This window comes from Nymphaea colorata, chromosome 8 (assembly GCF_008831285.2).
Source record: "Nymphaea colorata isolate Beijing-Zhang1983 chromosome 8, ASM883128v2, whole genome shotgun sequence".
Classification (NCBI taxonomy): domain Eukaryota; kingdom Viridiplantae; phylum Streptophyta; class Magnoliopsida; order Nymphaeales; family Nymphaeaceae; genus Nymphaea; species Nymphaea colorata.
In genome coordinates this window covers 5,086,173-5,104,740 of record NC_045145.1, presented here as the reverse complement: position 1 = coordinate 5,104,740, position 18,568 = coordinate 5,086,173, and the positions used below count along the sequence as shown (strand labels likewise).

General features: G+C 40.0%; 1 protein-coding gene and 1 pseudogene across 1 annotated transcript; one reads left to right on the top strand and one right to left on the bottom strand.

Annotated features, from left to right (window-relative positions):
* The window catches only part of LOC116258475 (probable inactive purple acid phosphatase 1), a 40,489-nt pseudogene extending 39,511 nt beyond the window's left edge, over positions 1-978 (bottom strand).
* Positions 979-2,585: 1,607 nt separating this feature from the next.
* Positions 2,586-3,314, top strand: LOC116259203 (protein transport protein Sec61 subunit gamma-like). Its single transcript, XM_031636894.2, has 2 exons — positions 2,586-2,756; positions 2,858-3,314. Exons 1-2 carry the CDS (start codon positions 2,663-2,665, stop codon positions 2,971-2,973), a joined length of 210 nt encoding a protein of 69 aa, XP_031492754.1. The 5' UTR covers positions 2,586-2,662; the 3' UTR covers positions 2,974-3,314.
* The last annotated feature ends 15,254 nt before the right edge of the window (positions 3,315-18,568 follow it).

The window sequence follows — 18,568 nt, the reverse complement described above, 5'->3', positions numbered from 1 at the left end:
GGTAATTTTTGTTTTGGTATTTTTTTCGAAAAAACTGTGCTTTTTTGCTGTTTTTCAGCACACTTATTTTTAGTATCTTTAACGCGTTTTTGGTGACTATGCAACAAACAAAAGCATCAATTACCGGCCATCGAAAAAACTATAGAGAACATCAAAACCTCATAGACATGAATCAGTAGTTTGTCAAAAGAATGGAATCAGACATAGCTGCCCATAGTGAACCTAGTACCAGCGAATCACAAATTTTATTTAGGACAGTGTCTTAACCGATTTTAATTAGAATCACAATTACTTTGACAGCTTCATTTATTTCTTTGTAAAGATCGTTCTCGGTAAAGTTAAGATTCAGTAAGCCCTTTCCTCAACAAAATTATGGAATTATTGCAAAAGCACTTGAAATTTTTAGGAGTCTACAACTTATACACAGTGAGCCACAGTAAGAATGCGTCTGCCTAATAAGAATATCATCAGGAACTGAGGAACTACCTTCAAGCCAAGAACTAGAGGGGATGCTTCAATGTGAGCAGACTCATCTAGAGCAAGCATAGCCTTATGAATGGCAATTTTTGAGAGTGGTTGTTCTCCCGACATCCTCGCCTCACTGGAACCCATAAAGCCCACGAGGCTCCACAAAAAAAGCAATGTCCAGATCTTATCCTTCATGCTTGGAGTCTAAGAGACAATTGCTGAACACCGAAATCAGAAAAACCAAAGTGACCAATGTTACAAAGTATACCAGAAATCCAACGCAAAGACGAGCACGCCAGTCAGAAAGAAATAATTGCACTCTTAACTTCCTTGAAACCATTACAAGGAGTTCCTTCTTCTTAACGTGCAGTCATCCAAAAGCACAAACAAACAAAACCTACCATCCAAAAGCTTCACCAATCACGCTTTCACATGGACACACAAAGGAGAGTTGGGGATTAAAAAAGAGAGTGCCCACAAACCAGAACCAAGTGTGGAACAAAAAAAGACACCCTGGTAAATTTATTCAATACCAACATAGAAAAGCTGCACAAAGAGCAAAAAACAAACCAGGAGCTAGAAGGAGAGGACGAAAGATGGGCTGGTTGCTTCTTCCTACTTTACTTGATTATGTGGTCAGCTAATTAAGCGTTAGGATATCGAAGATTGCATGAGGACCCCTATTTTATAGAAGTCTTAGATTTTACTGCTTGAGGCAAAAAACAGAAAAAAACAAAAAAAACAAAAACAGAATAGATTTACAATCAAAGCTTGCAGTATAGAGAATGATTGTAGGAATATTCTTGTCCATCATGATCAGGGGAAGCTGATTGACGCAGCAGACCTGGAAACGGGTCAAGTTTGGTTCATTTGGAGTTGGATCGGGTTACTGTGGGCTCGACGCCTAATTTTAAGGTAATTTCATCTTAGTGCCTGATCAAATGCTTAATATAAATTCTTAGTAGTATAGAGTCGCAGACTATTAAGATTTCTTGTGTTTTTTTCTCTTTTTTTTTTTGAAAATTATGTTACTGTCGTGGACTTTTTAGCATTTGATGAGCGCATTTGCATCATTTATGGTGTAACAGACACGGAAATTACCAGAAATTGATTTGCCCATTTTTTATAAAATTGAGTTATTAAGAACTAATCAACTTTAAAGCAAGTCTCCATATTCTCTTATCCAATTCATAGTTGCATGTCTTCCTCAAAACAAATAAATAAATAAATAAATAAATAATCAATAGTATAGTTGGTCCAACCTGTGGGCAACACGTCTTGGGTTTGGTCCAATGAGTGTTAACCTCTCAATGACATTAAGAGTTGAGTTGAGATCTTGCATTAAGTGGCTCAAGTGATTGGAGTTTTATTTTTATTTATTTTGACACCTGTTAAATTTTGAAACTATAGTTGAGCCTTTGCAACAAAAAACTCATAGCTTTATTTTATATATATATATATATATAGCGAGAGAGAGAGAGAGAGAGAGGGGACGGTTAGGGATTAAGTCAAGATTGAACTAACTGTAGTAATCAATAATCACCAGTTTTTTGTTTTCCTCTCATATATGCATTTATCTATATACTAGATAAGCATTGACCGTTTCATGTTGAAAATTAACAAATATGGTTGATAATTACACAATTAGAGCTCAAATCTTACTTGATTGTACTTTTAGAACTTAAAAAGACGCAAGTTTTAAATTAAGTTCTAAACGTAGGTAGCTTTATCATTTGATGAGAAACGAAGTGCAAAATTACTAAAAATTGTAGCCATAAGAGACATTTGTGCTCAATTCATAAAATACTTTTCCCTCGATCAGAGCATCGGCATCATGCCTCTCAAAAATCATTGTTAAAATATTTTTTCTGTAATGGTAAGATTGTAAGAACAATTTGATGAGAAACACGTATTAAATCAGTCATTTTTTTACTTTAATTATGGTTTTTAATAATTAAAAAAAAGTTCTTATACCATATAAATTTTTATAGTAAAAAAATCAAAATTTTGTTGATTTGAATTAAGTGCGTTACTTACGTTATCATTTTACACAATATTGTGATGTCAGTCTCTTATTTACCAACTATTCTTTCTTATTTTACCACTTACAAGTTAGTTTTTTTTTTTCTTACCTTTTTTCGTCCCTCCTCCCGTCTTCCCAGAGTCTCCCTAGGATTTCCTCTGCCGCCGGAAAATGGACGCACTCGACTCCGTCGTCAATCCGCTCAGGGAATTCTCCAAGGACAGCATTCGCCTTGTCAAGAGGTGCCATAAGCCAGACAGGAAAGGTTCGTGTTCTCTCTCCCTTCCTCTCTGAATCCCTTGATGCGTTTGTTCTCCCTTTCCCTTCTTGTCGCTTCGTCTTGAATTTTTTCTCAATTTGATTCAGAGTTCACGAAAGTCGCGTTCAGGACCGCGATCGGGTTTGTAGTGATGGGATTCGTGGGTTTCTTCGTCAAGCTGATATTCATTCCCATCAACAACATCATCGTCGGATCGGGTTAGGTAGGCGCGTCTCGAAGAGTTCGTGGATCATGTTTGCCTTTTGGGGTTTCCTCGATTCGGCCCAATTTTTTGTTCTTGCCGTGTGTTTTGATGAGCTTCCCGCTGTGGAAGAATGAAAGTATAATTCTAGTCGATTGTGCATTCGATCTTATACAATAACTTGCTGCCTCTTTCATAGTCACCGAAAAGATTTGTCTAAATTACTCTATGTTGATACGGCAAGAACGGAATCCGTGCAATTATGTCTTCCTGTACCATAACCTTGCTTCGTAGCTGTCTAAGAGATTTGTCTAAGTTACTCTATTTTAATGAGGGAAATCTTTCTTGTTCAATTCAAAATATGTTATTACCTTATGTTAAAGAGACAAGATTTACCATCGAAGTCTAAATTCTAGAACGATCGATCTGCCAAATAAGCGGAGGATCATTCACACTGGATCTACTAATCTATGAATGGCTCTGCTAGGTGTTCTATGTTCTGATGATACCTTCATGCACAATATTTTTCTAAAAAACACAGTTACCTAGATGATGATTTAAAGCTTTCACGCCCGCATCGGATAATTTCCTTTCTGATTTGTAGGACTACACTTGATAACGGTGATATGGTGATCCTCTTTCTAAAGGATCTACGAGCAGGACGCACAAACTTTGTTAGAATAGTTCGCCTTGATGTCTACTTTGGTATCGCTGAACTTCTATCAACTGCCTTTTTGTAAACAAGGTGCTGCTCTAATTCGATATTCACGTTAAACAAAATTCAGTGGGGTAGGTATGCCATTGCCAATTTGCCATTATCAGACTGGTGGATTATACTTCATGTTGCGTTTCATTTTTGTGCATGCTCGGTGGGTCAACTCAGTGACTGTTCTCTCCTTCTAACTTTTGATTTGCCTTATATAAAAACGTTGGACCTCCCTTATATGAAAACGGAGGACACCATATCTATTGATTTGGCTAGAATTGTAGTAATAACATTATATCTTTTTTCAAATTTGTCCTTCTTCTGAGATCGAAGACCCAATGTATGAGCATCTAAATTCAACTATCAGTTAGATTAGATATACATTTCAGCTATGAAATATGAATACATCGTAGAACGGTGGAAGCTTTGTTACTGTAGCAATTAAGTATCAGGGTAATACAACTTCCGGGTGTAATGTCATGAGAGTGTCTCAGAAAAAGGTTCAAAAGCCACACTTTGTGTATAATCAGCTTGAAGCTGCACTACCACAACTGGTAAGTTATGCTTCTGTCTTTCAAGTGCAATCTTAATGATGTGAGGTCAACAACCTTAGAAGGGGTTTGTATGAGCTAGATATGTAACAATTTGTGAAGCTGGTTTATCTTTGTTGTTAAGCGGTAAATCTCAGTTGATTTGGACAAACAACCAGGTCAACATATATGTTCTATGTTTAAATCTTACTTCTAGTTTGTAAATGATATGCTTTTAGGATATAGGAGATGATTCAGGAGATGCTTGAACAATGTAATCATACTTAAGGAATCCAATGCTACGGGAATTAGAATTTTGCAAGTCCTATCAGCCCTTTTCCAGCTAGATAAAGTACTTACTGGAAGCAGTGCTGTCTGAATCGGCTGATTTGAATCCCCTCGCAGGAATCCTATTCAATTTGGTGGCCGATTCAAGAGCGCTGTCTTTGAATAGTGTTTGAATATTTTGTTTATTTAATTATTTTTTATTTGAAAAAAAAATTAATGTTTTCTATCAAGTCACAACCGATTCAGCCAAACTGGTGAATGGCTGATTTGCTGAATTGGCAGCCTCACCTATTCAGTTCAAGAATTGATTTTGGCAATACTTTTTGGAAGTGGAAACCTTGAGTGTAATACATCCAAATACACCCTTAGGTTAATTAAGATCACCTAGGCTGCTCTCGGGTGTAGATGGGTTGGACTTGGATGGGTTATGTGCCATAAAGTACAAGGCTCGCTTAGGCTTACTCTTAGGTTCTCTAGGCTAGCTAGTATGCCTTGGCTTAGTGGTTATGGGTGGCCAAAATAACTAGTGAAGCTAGGCTCTCTCTTGATATCCTAGGCATGGTCATGCAGGGTTGCAACTTGCACCCCCCTTTTCGTCAGCATCAATGGTTTGATGATGGCAGATAGGCCCTTGGCTGTCTTGAAAACAGTTGCAGTTTGTAAAACATAACCCATGAAAGCCAGTTCCTTTTTCCCCTTCTTCTTCCTCCTGCTGCCCTACCTTCTCGTTTTTGTTTTCTCTTTTTTAACCTCAATTCTTCTTATCCTTCTTATTTGTCATGATATCACAGCTTTTCTCTTCCTTTTTTTTTTCCTTTTCCTTCTTTCTTTTCTGTTAAAAAACTCAAGAATGATATTTATTACAATGACACACACACAACCCTTTTGGTATGTTTGTGGCAATAATAATAAAAACAAGTGCAAGCATAATGGAAGCAAAAAGAGTAAATCACACGCTTAAAAACATGAATTGGAACTTGAAACTCTTAAGAAAATATCCGGGACATCTTGGCATATCATCGTGATAATATTGTGATGTTTTCATTTTTGGCAATATTTTGAAACCATTGATGTACTTGCAATATTGTCAGCTGGACTTAAAATGGCGATACCATTTGGGAAATTAGACATGAATTCTTCGGTTGCAAATAGTGTACCCACCAGAAGTTAGCTATGTTCTCTGCAGGATAATAGAACATGGTTTCAGCCACCACACCGCACTCCCCACCTGAGTCCGTCGTAGTATAGAATCGCGTTCATGGTTCCCACTGCATGAAACATCGGAAGTGTTATTTAGAACGGTACATATATGGTTCATGGAATATGAGCATTCCTGTCTGTTGATCATAAAATGTGACAACCATGTAAGATTTTTGATGAATAACTTTACACGTGTTGTGTTCATTTATGAACCATCTGGCCGTCGCGTCGATGGAAAATAGACATTAGTAAAGTAGTACTTATATTTTATAGTGATTCCGTAGACTACATATTTTCACAGCAGTATGATTGTGTCCATTTTTGTGTCAAATGGACAGGGGCTCTAGTGCTGGCTTTCGTTTTTTTAATTTTTTCCCCGACTCCTTCCCTTCCTTTCCCTTTCCCTTCCTCCCAGTGAGAGCGGCAAAACCTTCGATGCCGAAATCGCTGGTCTCGGATATCTCCGCCTTGGAATTTCCACCCTTCCTTCGTATTAGGGTGGTAGTAAGCAATTGGTGGCGAGATTAGGACTCATTCTTATTGAAAAATCAGGACAAATTGCCGCTCATACAGCTCTCAGCGAGCAAGCTGTTAGCCTTCCTCTACAAGGAATGGAAGTGGGGACGAATCGCCAAAGTGTGACCCGTTAGGGGGGGGGGGGGAGGGTTCAGTTACTAATGCAAAAAAAAAAAAAAATTAAGCACTCACAACTAAACTAAACTAAAACTCAAGCAAATGATCAAACGACCAAGAAAAACAGAACAAAACTAACAAAACAATTCATTTCTTTCAACTTTTGACCCCTTACAAAATGAACCAACTTCTCTTTATATAAAAAAAAGGATAGATAATGGATCTAGATCCATTTACAAATACAAAAAATCTAATTAGATCCAATTACAAGTTTTGTTTGTGCTTTCATCATCAGACTCCCTTAATTGAAGAAGAGTCGTCATCGACGAGTTTAAATCTTTCATTGTGCCAAAATGATTCTTAACAAAAGGTCCCACCACTATGTTCAAGTGTTGGTCTGCTTACTTTCTTTTGATGATGATCAAGGTGGCGGCTTAGTGGTGGCTTTGGCTTTGGAGAAGGAACGCGAGCTTGGGGGCATCCCTAAATTAGATCCAGTCTTAAATGTGGAACAAACTGGTATAAACCCGGCTTCGAACCCTCATACTCGTGAATCGGATGATATGAACCCGAATCGGATACAAAACCCGAGTCAGATTGAACCGCTCCCAAAAGAGACCAGCCAAACCCTCGACTCTCGAGTGCGGAGTGCCTCGAGCGGTAGCTCGAGGTGCCGCTTAAGCTTCCCTTTTTCCGCCTCAAATAGAGGGCGGGAGGGGGGCACAACCGGGGGTGAAGAGGCGGAAGGCGGCTGCCTATCACCTCCGGCCTGCCGGTGGGCGGTGCCCATTCGAGAGGCGACCCCTTCAAACCTTGCCCACAAGCAACAGGTGGAGAAGGGGCAGCTTCTTTATTGTTGGCGGCGAATCTGGTGCCTTTCCCAGCTGGAATCGTACTTGTCGGTGAACGCCACTCCTGCAGACGCCTTCCCACGGTGTCGGCGGCCAGAAATTTAGTAGGCGGATGTTGGTCGGGTGGTAGATCGTTTGGTTCCTTTCCGCCAATCGGAAATGGTGATGCCAGTGGTTCCATTGCAAGTGGTTGTGCATCCAGCGTCTCCACCAATCGGAAATGGTGATGCCAAGGATCGCCACGCCTCCAGCCACCAACTTCCCACAACCAAGGCGTCTGTCAGTCAGTTCACAGGAAGAAGAAGAAGAAGAAAAAGCCGGTTCCCAATCCTGTACAGATGACAACAGTAGAGCCGCCTGCTCATGGGTTGAAGAAGACGATGCTCGACCTAACGTCAAAGGATATCCATGAAGATTTTGTGTGTTATGCAAAATAGAGCACAACATTTCTCTGAATTGATCTATCCAAAGAGGCTTCCCATCCATCCACTTTTCTACAACTCCTTGTCTAATATAGATAAATCAGATTTCTGCCTTGCTAAGGTCAGCAAGGTTTGCTTTGGTCATGTTCGTAAAGCCTATACCAATTAAGCAACAACAAAAAAAAAGAATTAAGATTAACGATCTTAATCCAACTGCACTCACAATTAAACTAAACTAGCCTTAAACTAACTAAAATTCAAGCAAATGATCAAACGACTAAGAAGAACAGATTCATTTCTTTGAACTTTTGACCCCTTACAAAATGAACCAACATCCCTTTATATAGAGAAAGGGATAGATAGATAATAGATCTAGATCTATTTACAAGTACTAAAAATCTAACTAGATCCAATTACAAGTTTTGGTTATACTTTCATCTTGCATCAGCTATTCTCTCTCTCTTTTATATATATATATATATATATATATATATATATATATATATATATATGTGTGTGTGTGTGTGTGCACGTGTATTTGTGTAGCTAACCTTGCAACCATATATGGTACGTTCTATCTGGGCGATGAATTGATCCCATTGTGACAAGTAGCCATTAGCATAACTTAGGTCACCGATATGGCGGACCATATTTGTATTCTTCAGGTCCTTGATAAGCTGATCTGTAGTGTTTAAACACCCAGGCTGGTAATTGTTGTATTCATTTGAAGTTCCATCACGCTCAGCCTGAAAAAAACAATCCGAGAATATGCTTTATGGAGGTCAGAGACACATAAGTATAGCTGATAATTTAATATATATCCAGAAGCCTATTAACATTGGATCAAAAAAATAGTTTCCATTTTGCATTCAAAAGCTTGCGCAGGGAGTCTCCAAATCTTTCCCGTATCCCCGTAAACAATGACACGCTGCAAATAGGCCTGTCCAGGATAAGGAGGTGCTCTAAAACGATATACTCTGCTCCAAATGCATGAGTTGTTGAATAATCTATGTCCCAGACGCTAGGCGTACCTGCATCAAGAAGTATGAAGGAATAACAGACTTTAGAGATGGCATGTAGAGCTGTAGTTGCATGTCCTACAGTGCTAGCTCTGGTGTCAATTTTCAGGATTTTTCAAAATGATTATTAGTGCCTGGAATAGATGCATCTCTTCGTACTTCTCACAAAGCTCTTAGATTTTTCTATTGTTTTCAGTTATATTAAGATATATTTTATGTGCATTATGGACAAATTTGTTACCCACGAACTGAAGCAGCTTTGCGCTTTTAAGTTCATTCATCTGCCGGTGTTCTTTTTTTCATGTACTTAACACAACGCTCTGTTCAATTCTCAAGTTGTTCATTAGTTGTGACTTTGGAGGGTTATGGATTAGCCCCATTTATTACTTTCTTGTTTTGTTTATCTGTCACTGTTCACACATGAAGTTATCGTTGTTTAGAGGGCAACGGCAGTTGGGAAAGTGGACCTCATGCACTGGATGGATTTCAGGCTTTGTAGGGATATGAATTTAGATTGTGGATTTGGATGTGACTATTTGATCATGTAGGAAAACAAAAACAATTCAAGATGCCCTTCTTATAAAGCTATTTGTCAGTTGCCCTTATAATAGTCTTCTTGAGGTCTATGATCATCCGCCAGCCACATAAAGGTGCAATCTCACTTGATGTTATTAAAACTTCTGAAGGTTGAATGTTAAGCTCGACTTCATCTAAATGAACACAGAACATCCATGGTGTACAGTCTATTGTTGTCAAAGATTTTCCAGAGGTTCTAAGTTATTTAAAGGTTCCAAGGAGTATGTCATATACAAATAAAACTTACTCGTTTCAATGAGTGTCTAAGTGTTGAGAGTAATTAGTCATTTCTGATTTTTCTAATGAAAAATGCATTTTGTAGGTAGCGCAGGCAGCATTTACTTGTTATTTTTATGTCTATGCATTTCATGTCCATTGTGAGAAAAATTTTAGTAGTTTTAACTTTTTCTTATTTTCATGTGTTTTTCGTTTTTAAAATTTTAAACCATAGTTCGATCAACTAGAATCCGGTCAGTTCAGTTGTATTTCTTTTTAACTTTTTCATTTCATGATTTGTGTTTAGAATAGTTAGAATTGTTTTTTTTTTTTGTATATTGAATTGTCAGCTTAGCGTTTATTAGTTTATTAAGAAATCTCTTGCTTTGCGATTTTCAACTTTGCATTTATTAGTTTATTAAGAAATCTCTTGCTTTCCAATTTTCAACTTATAGGTCAAGGGATGATAAATGTATGTATGCATTATGCATTGAATCCGTACAAAAATTATGTTCGACCATAGTTTGGCTTGAAACCAGCGAGGTAAATTTATGGATCTGAATGTTAAGCTGGACCCATTTATCTGGATCTCTTAAGGCAAAAGAGATTTATATTATAATCTTGGATTTCATGTGCTTCGGGTATTGAAACCCAAACTTGAACCTAGGAGCCGATAAATTTCCTGTCAAGCTCCCTACTACAGCACATTGATATCTTCCCATTTTAGTGTGATGTGGCCGTGTTTACTCCTGTAGAAACATGCAACACACGAAGGAAGAAGAAAGGAACACACAGTATATGGAAAAACCTCAGAAAGAGGAAAAAACCATGGGGAAGCTCTAACCTAGGTGCACCACCGCAACCCTAGGAGAGAGAAAATCTATTCACTTAACTTAACAATTACATGTAAGTAAAGAATATATAAGAGGGAGAGAAAGAGTGCCGCCTAGGGTACCGAGCTAGCCTCGGTACCCGTGCCCCATGGGATCGGGTCATGGACCCGGTTCCCCATTACAATCTATTTTAACATTCCCCCTCAACATGTCAAACATGCCAAGCTTGCTAACATTTTTCTCAAATTGAGATGTACATAAAGACTTAGTTTTAGTTAAGACATCAGCAACTTGATCTTTAGACTTCATATAGGGCAGGATCAACTCCTTTGAATCTATGCGTTCTCGTATGAAGTGGCGATCGATCTCCACATGTTTGGTTCTGTCGTGCAGGACTGGATTGTTTGCCAAGTTAATAGCCGACTTGTTGTCACAATACATCCTCATCTTCTCTTCCATTTTCACCCCAATATCTGCTAAAAGAATTTTGAGCCATAACATTTTTGTAACCCCCATAGCAACCGCTCTGTATTCAGCCTCAGCACTGGACCTGGAATAAACTTCTTGTCTTTTACTTCTCCATACCACCAGGTTACCTCCAAGAAAGATGCAGTATCCTGTGGTAGACCTTCTAGTATCTGTGCATCCTGCCCAGTCGGCGTCAGAGTATCTTTCAATGCTGAGTTGACCTTGTCGAGTATAGAGCAGTCCTATCCCTGGGTCATTCTTTAAGTATCCCAATACTCTTTCAGCACTTTTCCAATGACAATCAGTAGGGGCATGCATGCATACGTAATATCCGGGCGAGTAAGAGTGAGATAAATGAGTTTACCAACCAGCCGCTGATACCTCCCTTTTTCTTCCTCATCCAAGATCGTCCCAGTTTTGATACTTATCCTTGTGCCAGACTCCATTGGAGTAAGAAAGGGCCTGCATCCCAGTTTACCTGTCTCTTTTAGAAGATCCAAAGTGTATTTCCTTTGGCTCATAACAAGTCTAGTCTCAGATCGTGCGATCTCAATTCCCAAAAAATACCTCAATTTACCCAGATCTTTGAGATCGAATTAAGCAACTAACGTTTCTTTCATCTTCCTTTTTTCTTCTTCGTCATCACCTGTGACAACCATATCATCAACATATACAAGTAGAAGGCTCACCAGACCATTTCTCTGCTTGATGAAGAGGGTGTGATCACCATTTCCCTGTTTATATCCATTAGTCTTCATCACAACCCTTAAGTCTTTCAAACCACGCTCTAGGGGACTGCTTGAGACCATACAATGCTTTCTTGAGATAACAACACTTTCCGTTTTGCGCATATCCAGGTGGCATGGTCATATAGACTTCTTCCTCAAGGTGACCATTCAAGAAGGAGTTCTTGACATCAAGTTGGTCCATGCTCCACTTCTTTTGCACTGCCAGAGCTAAGATGACCCTTACTGTCTTCAGTTTAGCAACGGGAGCGAACGTTTCAAGATAGTCAATCCCATATTTCTGGCTAAACCCCTTTGCAACGAGACGAGCTTTATAGCGTTCTACAGTGCCATCAGGTTTGTACTTCACAGTAAACACCCACTTGGAACCAACTAAGTGAGTTCCCTTGGGAATATCAACAACCTCCCACGTATTGTTCTTCGCCAGGGCGTCCATCTCCTCTGTCATGGCCTGTAGCCATTTAGGATCCTCCCTGACATCTTCCACTGACCTGGGAATAACAGTCATAGATAAAAAGGTAATAAAGCACTTATAGTCTTTACTGAGTTTAGCATACGAAACAAATAGGATGAGAAGTACATGACCTGGTGCCTTTGCACAAGGCTATGGGAAGATCTTCATTCATTGGACTTGGATCATCCGGAGAGCTCACAAGATTGGGATTGGTAACATCAACAACCTCCATCACATCCTTCTTCTTCCTATTGTATACCTGACCAAACAAATGATCACGGGACTGTTCTTCCACAGGGCCCCCCTCCATCTGACTGTCTCTGAGAACTAGCCGTGTAATCCAAGAAATCCGTGAACTGAATTAACTGATGCGAAGAATACTCTTCCACTCTCTTACCTAGACACTCCCCCTGAAGAGGATTCGCAGGAAAGTATGTCTCATGTTCATGAAAGTTAACATCCCTGGAGACATATACTCTGGAAGTGCTAGGATCGACACACTTGTATCCCTTATGGGTGGAGGAATACCCCAAAAAGACCACTTTGATGGACCGAGGATCAAGTTTCTTGAGAGTAGGACTATGATCATAGACAAAGCAAACACACCCAAACACCCGAGGGGTCAAAGGCCAGGGATTCTGAGTAGGCCACAAAACAAAATAAGGGGAATGACCATTCAACACACGAGTAGGCATATGGTTAATGAGATGAGCACTAGTGAGAAGTGCATCACCCCAGTACCGATTAGGGACGCGACGTTGAAACATAATGGCCCGGGTGACATTTAACAAATGATGGTTCTTCCTTTCAGCCACGCCATTCTGAGGAGGTGTGTAGCTACAGGATGTTTCATGTATAATACTCTTGCTTCGCAAGAAGTCATCAAGGGATTGGGAGACATAATTGTCAGTACGAAGGGCTTGAACAGAATTGAGTTTCAACAAATGCAACGAAGTTTTTGACAATGCCGGGAACTTCACTACGTTCTTTCAACAAATACACGAACGTACACCGAGAGTAGTCATCAATAAGAGTCATGAAATAATGAAAACCACGACAAGTGGGTACTCCCGAAGGACCCCAAACATCAGAGTGAACCAAAGCAAATGGACGGCTGGTTTTATTGAACGAAATAGGGTACGAGGCCCTAACATGCTTAGACAACTGACACACTTCACACAGGCGAAGGTGTCCAAAGAAACAGACTGAAACATCTTAGGAAACAACTGTTTAATCAACTGAAAAGGAAGATGACCAAGTCTCTCGTGCCAGCGCATAATAACGGATCTGTCCTCCACGCCAGACAACTGTCCACTGGTGTCTGAAATCAAAGCAGAAGCAACCTGTACTGGCATTCTGTAGAGACCATCAATAGCCGAACCAATCTCAATCTTCTGCCCCGTCCCCAAGTCCTGCAGGAAACAACGATCAGCAGAGAATATTAGATTACAGTTTAGCTCTTTGGTAATACTGCTGACAGATAACAAATTTACGAGAATATTGGGAACATGCAGGACATTATGAAGACAATATTTGTGTAGTAATGATAAACTCTCTTTTCCAGCCATAGAAATAAAAGAACCATCAGCCATAGAAACACGCTGCTGCCCAGAAGTCAACTTGTATGCTTGAAACATCTTAGGGTCCCCGGTCATATGATGAGTAGCCCCACTATCAACAATCCAATCACCGAGAGAGGAATTACCTTGATCACTAGTAGCATGAGCTAACTTAGCTCCATCCTCTGACGTAGTAGAAAGACGACTGATATAAGCTTGTAGTTCCTTGATTTGATCGAGGGAAAGCCTCGACTTTTCACCACTTGAAGAACCACTCTGGTTTGAGTCCTGCACAAGAGAGCCTCGCCGACTAGACGGAGGGCGGAGGGCGACCACGAACAAGTCTCTTCTCAGGGTGAAGATCCCAACAAAAGTCAACAGAATATCCTGACTTGTGACAATGGGTACATCGCCTAACAGGGCGCTGGCCAGGCACAGAAGAACGGCTAACAAAGGCCGAGGGACCACTCCCATGACTGGGGTCAATCTGCATCACTTGGCGTCTTTGTTCCTCGGATTCCACTATGGCATATACATCTTCTATTCCAGGAATCTCATCACAGTTGAGAATTTGACTCCGAATGGATTCAAATTCATCACGCAAGCCTCCAAGGAAAAAGGAACGTCCGGTCCATCGATTCCTTTTCTCAGTACCGGGCATGATCGGAACCACAGTCCCAGTTATCATTCACATGATAATCAAGTTCCTCCCACTTAGTTTTCAGGGCTGCATAGAAGGAGGCAACAGACAAGTCACCCTGTTTCAGAGAATAAATACTGCGTTATCAGCGGACACAGAGCTGATGATCCACACCTTAACCTGACTGTCTTCCAACACCCAAGTCGCCCATTGAAGATCAGTTTTGCTGGGCGCCGGTTTGTCGCCTGTGATATAGGAGAGACGACCACGACTCGTTATCCCAATCTCGAGAGCAGCAGACCAAGAGAGATAGTTATCTTTAGTCAGACGAATGGGCGTGACCTGGACCGACAAGTTCTCGCTCTTGGGAGCGTTGCCCGCGTCAAAGGCCACATCACTTTTAGGTGCGATCTCTTCCGCCATCACAAGCAGTCAAGTCAGGAAGACGACAACACCAGGCAGCAACAAGACGACACAGCAGCGGCTGAAACACCAACGCCACATGGAAACCAAGGCGGCGACGAGAGGCGTGACGGCGGTGGATCGTCCGACGGCGGAAAAGAGAGACACCCACGGCAGCGGAAACTTCAGAAGGCAACCGGCGGCGGCGGCGCTGGATCGTCCGACGGTGGCGGCACAGAAAACCCCAACGACGGTCGAAAAAAAACTCCAAAGGCGGCAGCGGCGCAGGGACGACGGCGGAAACACGAGATTCAAACGAACGATCTCACCAACCTATCTCTGATACCATGTAGAAACATGCAACACACGAAGGAAGAAGAAAGGAACACACGGTATACGTGGAAAAACCTCAGAAAGAGGAAAAAACCACGGGGAAGCACTAACCTAGGTGCACCACCGCAACCCTATGAGAGAGAAAATCTATTCACTTAACTTAACAATTACATGTAAGTGAAGAATATATAAGAGGGAGAGAAAGAGTGCCACCTAGGGTACCGAGCCAGCCTCGGTACCCGTGCCCCATGGGACCGGGTCCAGATATGGACCCGGTTCCCCATTACAATCTATTTTAACAACTCCAATTTCCAAAATTGGCAAATCTAGAAAAGCATAGAGTAACCGGTTCTTGATGCGGTTCTCACGCGGTCCCTTGTTTTTTAAACTTTTCCCTCGGTCTTTTTTTTCTCTCTCTCGGATCTTGAAAAGGGCAAGAACGCGGATCTTGAAAAGGGCAAGAACGCGGTCTGTTTTCCTGCTGCACGATCGCAGAGGCAATGGAGATCATGCTGCGTGGAGATCAGGGTTTCGCTGAATCTGCAATGGAGGTGGAGGTCCTGGTGCCATCCGATCGAATCTGCAATGAAGGTGAGGGTCGAGTCGCAAATCAAAGTTCTCTAGCAATGAAGTTTTCCCTTGCTTTTTAAAATTGTCCCTTCTCTCTTAGGATTGTCGATCCTTTTTTTCATCTAAGCTTGCTTTTCCTGCTGCGTGATCGCAACACAACAGAGGGTTTCACTGAATCTGCAATAGAGGTGGAGGTTCTGGTGCCATCCCATCCGATCGAATCTGCAATTAAGGTGAAGGTCGAGTCGCAAATGAAGGTTCTCTAGCAATGAAGGTGAGGGTCTGAGCCGCAAATCAAGGTTCACCAGAGAGATCCAGCAATGGTCCACCGAAAAATCAGAATCATCTTTTGGTTCGCAGGGACGAGTTCAACCTCTCCAAGGCCAAATCGGGTACAATTCCGCAAAGAGAGTGATGGCTCAAATCTGTGATGTCGCTGGCTCTGAGAGGTGTCGTTCTCTTTCATTTTCCACTTAGGCCTCATTTTTTCCTTTCTTCTAGAATTTCTTCCTGAACCCTAATCCCTAATCCCTGTTCTGTGGTTTTTCTTCTTGTTTTCTTTTCATATTTGGGAATTCCTATTGTTTTTGGTAACATGCATCTATTAGATCGATAGCATCTATATAGGACAAACATATATGCAACAAGATTCAGATTTAATCGATTTAGAATGGTTGATTGTTTATGCCTGATTTGCTTATCTTTTAGGTTTTCGGGAATTTTTTTTGAATCACAAATCATCCATTTGAGTGAAAAGAAGCCACGGTGAAGAATCAGTTCTTTTGAAAAATCATGGCTTATTTGACCTTATTTGGATAAATCCCTCTGAAAAATCAGTTCATGATGAAGAATCTAGCTTCAAAAATTCTTAGTTTGGCTCTTGAAAAGACTTATAAATCATGTTTTTGGGAATTCAGTGGGAAATGATGGACTGGATTTTTCGTAAGTCATTATTTTCCATAAGCTTTTGATTAGGTCTTGTAAATAATCTTTTTTTGTAGATCCTTTGTTCTTATTTTGCCAAAGTGAAAATTTTTGAAATTTTGGGTGAAAATCTCATACTTGTGTTCTCACTTAGTCAGGTTTACTGAATTGTTATGGGACTTATAGTCAACACAAGCATATGAGATATGACTGAGTGGATCAGTATTGACTACTTACAGCATAAGCGTGAGTACAATGTCATTTTTGTTACGTTGTACAAGCTATGATTTGTATGTAATCTTTTCCAAATGGTGGCTGTCAGTTGCTTGGCAAGTGTATAAAAAAGAGCAGCTGTTCTATTCTTGGTTATTTGTTGTCAGTTCTTTTGTGTGAAAATCCTTGTGTACAATAGCGTTTGGTGGCTATATTAATGAATCTTGGTTGTGCAGAATTTTATCACACTACAAGATCGGTTGCCTGTTCTTGTTATTTTTATTTTTTTCCAATGTACGAGGATTGCAGATGGTGGAGGCTGACAAATGTATATAATTTTCTAAAATGACATATTCATTTGAGCTACAAGGGATCAGGAGCAATGAAAATATCCACGCCTGTTTCTTGCATATTCTTTTCAAATCCCTTAGGAATTTTTTAAATCACTTGAAGAATATTAGTTTGACTATATAAGTCTTGGAAATCATTGTCAAGTCTACAAGAATTGTGCAATTTGACTTCAAATTCATTTTATTTTCTTAGAATCCTCTCAATTTCTTGTTGTATATTTAAATTTCCTTTATTTGATTTGCTACATTTCCTAAATGCTTGTTAAATTATAAAGTTTTTAAATGCACTTTTCAACTTTCAAGTAGATTGGATTGTATGAAATCCCGCATACAACATCCTAGACCGGATCAGAGCTCTGATCCAAACCATAGGTGTCAATCCCTATTCAACACTCCATACCTATTTTTTATATCCAAATCTTAAATCAAGCATCATAGAACCGATTCAAAACCCTTATGAATTTTGAAATCATTTCCAGTATTTTACTTTGTTTATATGAATGTTTGAATGATGGATTTTCTTTGATTTTTTTTTTCAATTTCTAGTGAGGTCTTCAAATTTTTTGGATTTGATTTCTTACTTTTGTTGAAGCTTGTCAAATTCTCTAGCTTATAGTGCACCTTTAAACTTTCAAGTTTTTAAATTTTGTTCATGCATCCTGCAACAAAATCCTGCAATCTGAAAACATACAACTTTGAGGTTGAACCCCATTTGATATCATTGTTACCATCATTTGATCGGTTGTCTCATGAGGATCATTATGAACATTTTGATGAGTTCTTCGACATTTGTTTCATCATTCAGATGAACAATTTTGGAAAGGAGGCTTTCAAGTTCATCATCAGTTTTTCTAGTTTACAAAGCTCTTACATTGCAAATTGTTTTTAATTTACAAAATTTACAACTTTCACAAGTTTTGTAAACTCTGACATTTTACAAGTAAATACTGTGCCATCAACCTCCGTCTCGTCGTGCTCCGGCTTCTTTCCACCGTCCCTCCAGCAGCAGCCACCTTGTCCACAGAAGCGACCATCCAGCAAGGTGCTCTATCTCTCTTTCTCTCTCGTGTTCTTCATGGTTTAGCTAATCGCTGCAACTACAACAACGTGCATTCTCTTCTCATGACCAACTCAATCTGTCCTGACATGATTCCAAGGCTGCTCTCTCTCTTTCTGAGTAGGCTGATATTTTTTTTTGGGTTCTTTTCCTCGTTTTGGGGCTTCTTCAGGTTTCTCTTCAAGGATTCGCAGCTTGCAGGCCTTGGTTTTAGCTTTTTTCTTACCTCGTTGGTACTGTTCCTCAAAATTTTTCTGCGCTCTCTCGTCTCATATCACCTAATAAATAAAGGTAGCAGCAAGAAAACTGAGTATGAGGATTGCATGCATGGAAGGGAAGATGTGTCTGTAGACTCTGTACCGTCATCCCTTTTATGCATCTGTATTTGTAGATAAGATTCCAAGGCAAGAATTGAATGACCAAAGATGAGCAGAGGGAGATTTGATACTAACATATTAACCTATTGAGTTGTGGCTTTGATGGATGGGCGAATGCATTCAATCTTGCTTTTTCTTTTGGGGTGCTCAAGGAGGCCAATGCATGTACAATGAAGTGAATGAACATGAAAACACTTTCATCTTTGTAATGTGCTGATATGGTAAATATTATTAAGCTATTTGCAATTC

What these genes read in the sequence shown, in the direction of transcription:
- LOC116259203 (XM_031636894.2), top strand. Translation starts at nt 2,663, where the DNA reads ATGGACGCACTCGACTCCGTCGTCAATCCGCTCAGGGAATTCTCCAAG. An exon ending in CCATAAGCCAGACAGGAAAG is followed by an intron (nt 2,757 to 2,857) that starts GTTCGTGTTCTC and finishes AATTTGATTCAG; the next exon opens with AGTTCACGAAAGTCGCGTTC.